The sequence below is a fragment of the Lutjanus erythropterus genome, chromosome 3 (genome assembly GCF_056507025.1).
Source record: "Lutjanus erythropterus isolate fLutEry1 chromosome 3, fLutEry1.hap2, whole genome shotgun sequence".
Lineage (NCBI taxonomy): Eukaryota > Metazoa > Chordata > Actinopteri > Lutjaniformes > Lutjanidae > Lutjanus > Lutjanus erythropterus.
The window spans coordinates 13,058,618-13,067,631 of NC_139319.1; the positions used below are offsets into that span (position 1 = coordinate 13,058,618).

At 42.1% G+C, this 9,014-nt stretch overlaps 1 protein-coding gene across 3 annotated transcripts in view; it reads right to left on the reverse strand.

The window, feature by feature from the left end:
• Nucleotides 1-7,438, reverse strand: part of tll1 (tolloid-like 1) — a 77,852-nt gene extending 70,414 nt beyond the window's left edge. For 2 of the 3 annotated variants that reach the window (XM_084715081.1, XM_084715080.1), the window contains exon 1: nt 216-831. In XM_084715081.1, the coding sequence (XP_084571207.1) occupies nt 216-396 (181 nt within the window). In that variant the 5' untranslated portion in view covers nt 397-831. Of the gene's footprint in view, nt 1-215; nt 832-3,295; nt 3,620-6,863; nt 6,965-7,315 lie in introns of those variants that run through there. The other variant, XM_084715079.1, reaches the window with a different exon arrangement.
• Nucleotides 7,439-9,014: the final 1,576 nt, after the last annotated feature.

The window sequence follows — 9,014 nt, forward strand, 5'->3', positions numbered from 1 at the left end:
GGATCACCACAGACACTGACTTATCGGTTATGAAGGGTGGGGAGCGAGGGGCATCTGGACACACACACACACACACCGGCTGTCATCCCTCATACACACATACACGTGCCACCTCAGAGCCAGGGCGCTGGAGGGCAGGAGGGGCAGGATCACCGCGCAAAAACACTCATTTTCACTTTTATTTCATGATTAAAAAGAGCAAAAGCAGCACTCACCAGCTTTGCACGGGTCTTTGTAGTCAATGGTCTCCGCTCTCTCCTCCTCATAATAATCATAGTCTGGCTCTTCGTAGTCGAAACAGTTACAAATAGTCACTTTGCCCCAGAAAGTCAAGCCGGCGAGCATCAGCGTGATCCAGCGCATCTTAGCGGCCAGTGCCGAGGGCACTCGGTCCATCTGAAGACTGAAACAAACGAATAAAAAGGCCTCTCTGCTCGTCTCCTGTGCTGTTAGGAGATGGTCAATCCACTCTCCTGAGAAAGCATCGGCGGCAGGAATTTAACGGGTCATTGTGAAGCTCTCCTCTCCGACGGCGTGGGCTGCTGCTGGAAGTTACTCTGCCCGGCTCCCCTCCATCGTAAAAGTATCTGTGTGTCCGTCCCGGTGTCTGTCAGTCAGCAAAGTGTCCGCTGTCCTCCGCTGTGGTTCCGCAGGTGAGGCTGCTGCTGCTGCTGCTGCGGGATAAAACAGGACAGAGAAGCGGAGAGACCGGATCAGGAGGACTGGATGATCTCTGAGCGTAAAGACGCACGGCGGAGTGTCTGTGAGAAACATCCGCCGAGCAGATTTCCAACCAGGAGAGCTGTAGTGCAGCCTCTCTCCTCTGCCTCTGCTCTCCCTCTGTGTGTCCGGCAGTGGTGCTGCCTCTCTCAACCCGAGTCAGCGCACCGCCTACACACACACATATACACACACAAACACACACACACACACACACACCGAGAAATACCTGCACTGTTTGATCAAAGTGCTGCAGAACCAAAACTTTCTTCTGTCCTCTTTTGTCTACATTCACTTAACATTTACACACACACACACACACACACACACACACACACACACACACACACACACACACACACACACACACTAGTAAGAGAAAGCGCACACATCTGGATAACCCACTACACTAATAAATAAACTCCAGGCTCTCTGTCTTTCTTTCTTCCCTTCTCCTGTCGGCGCGGTGACAGTCTGTGGAGGAAGCGCGCACCGATCTCCACATGTTATTGGACCTTTTATTCACAGTGATCCGTAAAACACAATGAACTTACAGTTATAAACCGGCAGCGGTAAAAGTAACACGGCGGCTACAAATAGTTCTGTGTGTTTTTAAGTATCCATCAGCCCTTCAGACGTGGCGCATAATGGGTGCTATCTGGTTATTTAGAGGCAGGTGCCAAGTAGGTGACAGCCGAACCATAAATGCCCAGAGGTTGTAGCTACATAGACCGTAGACTATAGGCTGCCTTTACGATCATTTCAACTCTGTCCTTATATACTTCCTCACGCCTGTTCATTTTATGTCCAAGAAAGGGAGAGATGGAAAAAGATCAAGGGATAGTTTAATTGTAGTTTAAAAATGAACCGGAGATTAATTACATTTGTGCGTAAAAAGAAGCGCACCTCAGGCCTCAGCACGCTGAACTACTTAGCTTTCCTGTACAGTGGCACTTTTTCATGTCAAGGGGCCCCACAGTAGATCCATATTATGCCACGGACCCCCAATACGATTTTGTCTTAAAGAATGCCTCCATCTGAGTAATTTGTTCATATTTTTCAGTATAAAGAAAGTCTACATAATCAATTCTCAACTTTAACTCCCACTAATACTGGATTTTTGGGACAGATGCTGATAACGATATTAGGGGGTAAAAAAAATCTAATATTAATAGATCTACAAATATTGCAGCGATTCCTCAGTTGCACTTATCAAACACTTGTGGCAAAGATACGCAAAGGAGACAGAAAATTTTACTTGATCATCCGAAATGACATCAGGTTACTGGAACAGTAAACTTTCACCAGGGTTTTTAATAATTAGAACTATCTATAAGTTTAAAAAACAACAACTCTGCCTTATGTTCTGTCAAATAAAAATAAGTTTTCATATTGGCACATATCAGACAAAATGTAAGCCGATAACAATATAGGACAGGCCTACATCATGCTGATATATAATATCTGCTCATCAATCTATCACTCTGGCTCTAGATCAAACTAGGATCAATAGAAATTAAAATCAATCAAAAAGGTTAACGCTATTTCTTCCTTTGTTGTTTGTACTGCCAAACATTGTGACAGAAATCGAAATATTTTGTTCCTCCTTTTGTTGGGGACCCCTACAAACCACTCAAGGACCCAAGTTGGTTCCCAGACCCCAGTTTGAAACCCACTGCTGTATATACAGTATATATGATAAAGAAATAGAGCCAAAAGTACTTGACATTCAGAGGGTGGTCACTAATAAGCAAAACACTGATGACCTTATTGAGTGTTTGGGGAATGTTCTTAAATCACTGAAATGGCTTAAAACTAAAATAATAATAATAAAAAAATAAATAAACTAAATAAATGCATCTCTTTGCAAAGACGGAACTTCTGCCCCTGCTCTCCCCCACTCATTAAAGATTTTGAGTGTTAATTCTATTTATTAATTAATGTACCCTTAATTACCAATCGATTTATGTTTATTTTTGTACATTCAGCAAAGTTGATGAATTGAACCACTTCCTTTTCTGTCCAACTGTGACAACAGAGTAGCCTCTACAACAAAACAAGCAGACAGGCAGGCAGGCAGACAGGCTTACAATAGAGCTGCATCAGTCTGTCACTCTCTATGATGAATGACAGACTGGTAATCTGTCATAAATATTAACCTTGCCAGCAGTAGGTCGGTCATCAACAGATGAGTGCACGGAGTTCATGCGGGTTCATGATCCTTCACTGCATCACTGGTACCCACAAGTCCTACAGCACCCCGAAGGGACCTTTACTCTATTTACCACGAGTTTGTTTTGCGTGTGTGAAATCAAAGACACTTTTAAAATTGTAGGGTAAAGAAAAAGGAACATTTACAGCCTGTTAAACTTGGTTTCTTTTTCCCTTAAATTTGCACGGACTGTAAAGTTGTCAACAAGCACCCATAATCTCCCCAGTGCAACAACCTTCAGTCAGACACAAGCAGTAAAAATAAAACAGCAGCAGTTGTTGACAGACAAGCGGTGCAGCCTGTGAACACCTTGCCAAGGTAAATCCTCCTGAGACGAGTTCAACCTGCGTCTCCACAGCTTACCTGCTGCGTTTACCTGCCCGGCTGCTCTGCTGCTGCGGAGGAGGAGGAGGAGGATGAGGAGGAGGAGGAATGAAGAAGAGACCCATCATGCGTCATGTGCAGGGGTCCTCTCAGGGGTCTCAGGGGCCCTCCGGTGTCACTCGGTACCGGCAGCTCCGAACGTGCCCGTCTCCCCCCATTTATTACCGTGAGATTACCGGAGCGCTGTCTCTGCTGCTCCCGACTAATCCTGCCCCAGGGAGAGGTAGCGGCGCGCTGACGTCACTCTATCAATCCAGCCGCAAGCTGTCCACTACACACGGCCGGGGCATGGACACAAATCCCCTGGAGAGCAGCACACACACACACACACACACACACACACACACACACACACACACACACACACACACACACGCGCGCGCGCGCAGGAGTGTATTTAGTGGAGGTCAACACACTCCTGATTTTTGTCCCACAAACAGGTGACAACTTGAACCTTCATATTGTAAACTGAAGGAGGTGGTTGTTATGAGGAAGGGTGGAACAAAATCAGCAGGGTGGAAGTGTTTCCTCCTACAAATATCTGGGAGTTTTTATTGAACCCATCAATTTCAAATTTGTCAGAATTCTACCACCTGAGCCACACAAGCGCATTGTTTCGCATAAAAATCTGACCTGATGGTGGCTACATAAAAACTGGGGATCACTTAAATGTTTACAATTCAGTATGACCGGGCCATACAATAAATGTGTGTACCAAACTTAACAAGTTCTCTAAATTCAACAATATACGTGCCTGCTAAAACAACACACTTTCTGATCCAATGCCCCTATCGGCATAATGATATCATTTGTCTGTGCCACACAGAACCACATGGTTGGAGGATCTTTGTGATGGTTACAATAATAAACATGTGGTTAAGTTTATGGAAAGAAAAATGTTGACTGTTGGTTGTTAGGCTGGAGCTACACTTGCTTTAAACTACGCATTCACGCACATCATGGCTACCTAGCGTATCCTGTGTTCGTTTGGACCTTTGGTTGTTCGAAATTATGCATGCATAAATACGCACTTAAAAACCAAGTATATCCCCAGCCTTCTAGTCCAATGTTTTGACGCTTCAACCTTCCTCACCTCATGGACTTTGTTGCTCTATAACTGCATCACTAGACTTTCTATTTTGCTCCTGTCGTAATTATTAGAGAGCTTTGTTACTTGAATGTAACATAATATGATTTTGGGGCACTTTGAGCACCAAAGTACGATTCATCATCTGGAAACCATAAATATTTATATAAAATTTCATGCCAATCCATCCAATAGCAAACCAAAGAAGTAGATGGACCAATCGACATTGCCATAGACCCATGAGCACAGCTAAAAGTCCCCCATAATCTGTAAATATATCTTAAATGTTTTCTATGTACATTCTTTATCCAGTGCCTTGTTTTATACTGTTGTAAATTGGGGTAATAGCTTTACAACCAATGATAGGAACAGGATTAACAAGTTTAGTTGGTTCTGTAATTGGTTCAACTCGTGATTCATTGGAAAAGAGTCTCAATCACTTAGAAGGTCATCCCTTGTCTTTTTTGTTGTTTATAAAGTGTGTTGAGTGTTTGTTCATCGATACCACAACTCTCCAAAGAAAGGGTCTTTTGAATGACGTGTGATATTTGCCTTGGTTTATTTTACTGGTTCAGTTTTAAGGGTGCATCGCGTACGGTTAGCTTTTATTTACTAACAGATCAGCTGTTCTAAAAAAACTCCTGAGCCACACTAACATCCTCCTGGAATAAGTGTTGGTTTGTCTGTTAATTTTGTGCAGCATAAAATTTATGAAGTGTGGCCATTAATTAAGTTATCTAAAACTTAATAATCCAAAACGTGGAGCCTTGTGTGGAAAGATCCCTGAACAACACTGTGTGTGTGTGTGTGTGTGTGTGTGTGTGTGTGTGTGTGTGTGTGTGTGTGTGTGTGTGTGTTCCTATGTGTGTTTGAGTGTGTTTGTGGTCTGGATTTCCCTCCTGAGCAATTGCTAATTAACACTGGGGAAGGCATTGAGTGGTGTTTGGGCCTCTCCAACCACTTACTGTAGCTCTGTGTGGTTGCAGCCATCCAGCCAATCTATTCAGCAAAATGCTTCCTTCTTAAATAGGATCCAGCTATTGAGATTAATGCTGTGTGCAGGTATTTGTGTCCCTATTTAAAGCATTTATCGATCAGTGCGTCTCTGAAACTCTGTGAAAGTACCTCGCCAGCATTCTGACCCAGCACACTGACCACCACCACCACCCCTCCTTGAAACCGCACACACACACACACACACTTCAGGAGGAACCCTCGATCTGAGCAGCAGCCCCTCGAGACTCCCCCCAAGTGCTGTGGTCTGCAGGTATTGGAGCACTATTATTAGCTTTGTTTTCCTCAAACACACTTTCCCATCAATTCTATATAAGGTTTGCACTGTACTTGTTTAACTTCAAAGGCACACAGTGTGCCCAAAATCCATTCTTTGAATATCAAACATTCCAATTAAAAGAGTTTTGGTGACCAATTTTCACTGCAGAGAAACATCTACAGAAACTTCTCAAACCACAGCTGCAGCATTATCCTCCAAATGCTTATTATGTTCTAAACAATCATCATTTTATCAAACTATATCTCTAAAGAAAATAGGTTAGCAGCCAGAACTTTACGACCCCACGCAGTGAAAATCATGTTTTTAACCACGTCAGTATGTCCATGTGGTGTTTTTCATGTGTTACAAGACATCAGGAGCGAAATAGGCAATAAACATCATGTCTGACTATTTGCATATTCACAAATTCTTAAATACTAAATGAGGGCAAGGTGTAGAGCTGTATGTAACACATTTTAACAAGGTATTTTAACTTATTTTGCAAAAAAAAACAAAAAACATATCAGACAATTTATTAGAGCATTACATATTATTTAAAACCTGACTGGAGGTGGACTTTGAGACATGGCTTAATAATGGGGCTGTTGACCTGACAATTTTCAGAAAGCTGAATTAATCAGTATTTTTATAAATAGGGGTATGCAAAACGGGTCACTCTCAGTGACAAACCCACACAGTATTATAACCCAATACTCTAGTTCTTCTCAGCTCAACAAACTGTTTTAGCATTCAGCTTATTGTCTTGTTTATTCGGCTCACTCTCCTGGCTCACATCAACCTTGTTTCCAGTAGCAACAGTAGTAGTTGTAGTAACATATTTTTGAGCAAAACAGGATAGGCAGGTTGAACATAGCATTCAAAGAAACCAAAACATTGAAATAACATAACCAGACGTACCATGCTGCTGCAAACTAATGAATTCTAACTCATGCCCCTTTACGCCTCCAGGAGGAGAGTGTCTGATACTCAAAAATAGATTTACAGAACTACTTAGAATGATCAACAATTTATGCAGTTTTCTTTTGGTGAAGACACAATGAACACTGTGTGACCCAAAGTTCTGCCTTGCTAATTTTTCATGAGACATGAGTGAATCATCCCTCAAACAATTTAGGACAGCAGGCAACACAGCAAAAAACAGAGGTGGTAAAAAGTTTAATTCTAACCTTATGGAAATGAGTGTAAAGTTAACTTAGTCTTCACCACATGTAGATGTCAGGAGATGATGGTTGTATCTTTTGGGAACCCTCTCTCATATGTGCCTAGCCTATCAGATTAGAGTAAAAAACGAAAAACACATCACATGAAACAAATTCATCTAAATTGTTGTGGAAAGTCATTGGTTGCTAAGGTATACAGTGTCTGGTAAAAAGCAAGCTGCTCGCTAGCTTTCGAGGACTGACGCGCACAGTGATGAGTAAGACTATGAACAAGTGGAAGAAGAGGAAGTAGTGCAAGCAACGACTGGTGATTTGTTCATTTCCACTGTGACTAATGTAGTCACTCAATGCATGGAAACTTTGTTTTACAAAGGGAATCTGAAACAGGAGGACCTACAGTGCACTGACCATTGGAGGGTCAATGAAAAACTGCACAGTATGAACACACAAATACTCACCTGCACATGGTAGCACCTGCTGTTCCTGCTGTTCCTTGATCCTTCCCATCTTTTGCTGGAGCCTTCATCCTCAAGAAAGAGCCACAAAATTATGTGAAGCAAGCCATTCCTGCTAAATGCAATAACAGTGAAAGCTATATTGATCACAATCACAGTGATCAACTGCTTCAATCATCTTCAGACAGAATCATTCATGGACAAATGCTGTTAAAATAATTTGCTTACAGTAAGTGGTCAGCTCACAGTGATCATTTTGGATTTCGTCATGTATGACAACATATGGAGAAAGAATTTTATAACTACAGTAATTGTATTTTCTTTTAGTTTAGTTTACCATGGTATTTTGCCTCGTCATGCACCTGTCTGCTTCCAGCTGGCAGGTGTAGTTCGCACAGTGAAATCATGACTTAAAATTAAAACAGAAATGTTCTCTCCATGAAGTGCATAGTCTCCTCAAAGTCTATAACAAACATCCAAAACCGAGCCAACGAGATGGAGCGGTGAAACTTGGTGTTCCTCAGGCTACCTTGTGTAATCTGCTCAGTCTGCTAGACTATGCTAAAATATGTTTTCCCAACATAACTGAAGAGTAAACATAAAAATCACCTCAAAATACAGCTTTGTCCCAGTTCTCAAGAATGAGGCCACTATAAGAGGTTTTTACTGTGCAATATTGATTGCATAGGTTCTTTATACCACTTTCATCATCTGGATTATGCATCCAGCTACTTTTTTCTATATCCTAAAATAATTCTATCCAAGTTTTTTAAAATGTTTTTATGTTGGTGCTATGTATGTCCTGCTCATTATTACTTGTCTTGTGTTGTTTTTAATACTGTGTGGTGAAGCCAACGAACAATTCTCCACAACCCACAAACTTGCAACGTTTTCTACAATGTATGCTGTCTCATACATTTGTGAACTGATAAAAGGTGGAGACAGAGGAAGGGCAGAAATGATAAGAATACCTGAGGTAAGAAGAAAAAGATAATATTATGTTTTCTCTCAGGCCTGCTGACTCCGATAGTGTCTTAAGTGTTTTATTAAATTCCCCCTGAGGGAGCAAAGGGGTGGCCAGAGACATCCATCACCTTTTGGCTAAAACGCGAAAGGAAGACAGCCTGCTGACACCACAGAGGAGTACGACAGAGGATGATAATGCTTAGATATTGTTTAGCAGCTCAACAAATACCTAAGAAGTTTAATTTCTTTATTACTTTCTTTCTTAAGCTTGACTGGTAACATAAAGAAAAAACTATCAAAAGGTATTTGCTTTGAGGCAGTTTAAGGGAAAAGTTTAAGCAACTTATTGATTTACACTTCCACTAAACATGGTGTGAAACTTTCTTTTAGTTTTTAATGTAAATGATGGCTGCTGCTGTCCTGTGTTCATGGAGAAAGCGCACACACACACACACACACACACACACACACACACACACACACACACACACACACACACACACACACACACAGTCTCTCCTTATGTAAACAGAAAGAGCGGAGGGAAGACGAGGTACAGAGAGGAAATCCTCTGTTTAAATGCCAAGCTGTGCGTGCCATTCTCTCTCTCCTGCTCTTATTTCCTCCTTTCAGCACCTCTCAGGGCTCAGATTCTCCACCTTCATCTCTCCTCCGCTGCCTCTTGTGCGTTCGTGCATGTGGGCGTGACTGCGGGGGTGCGCACGTGCCAGCTGGT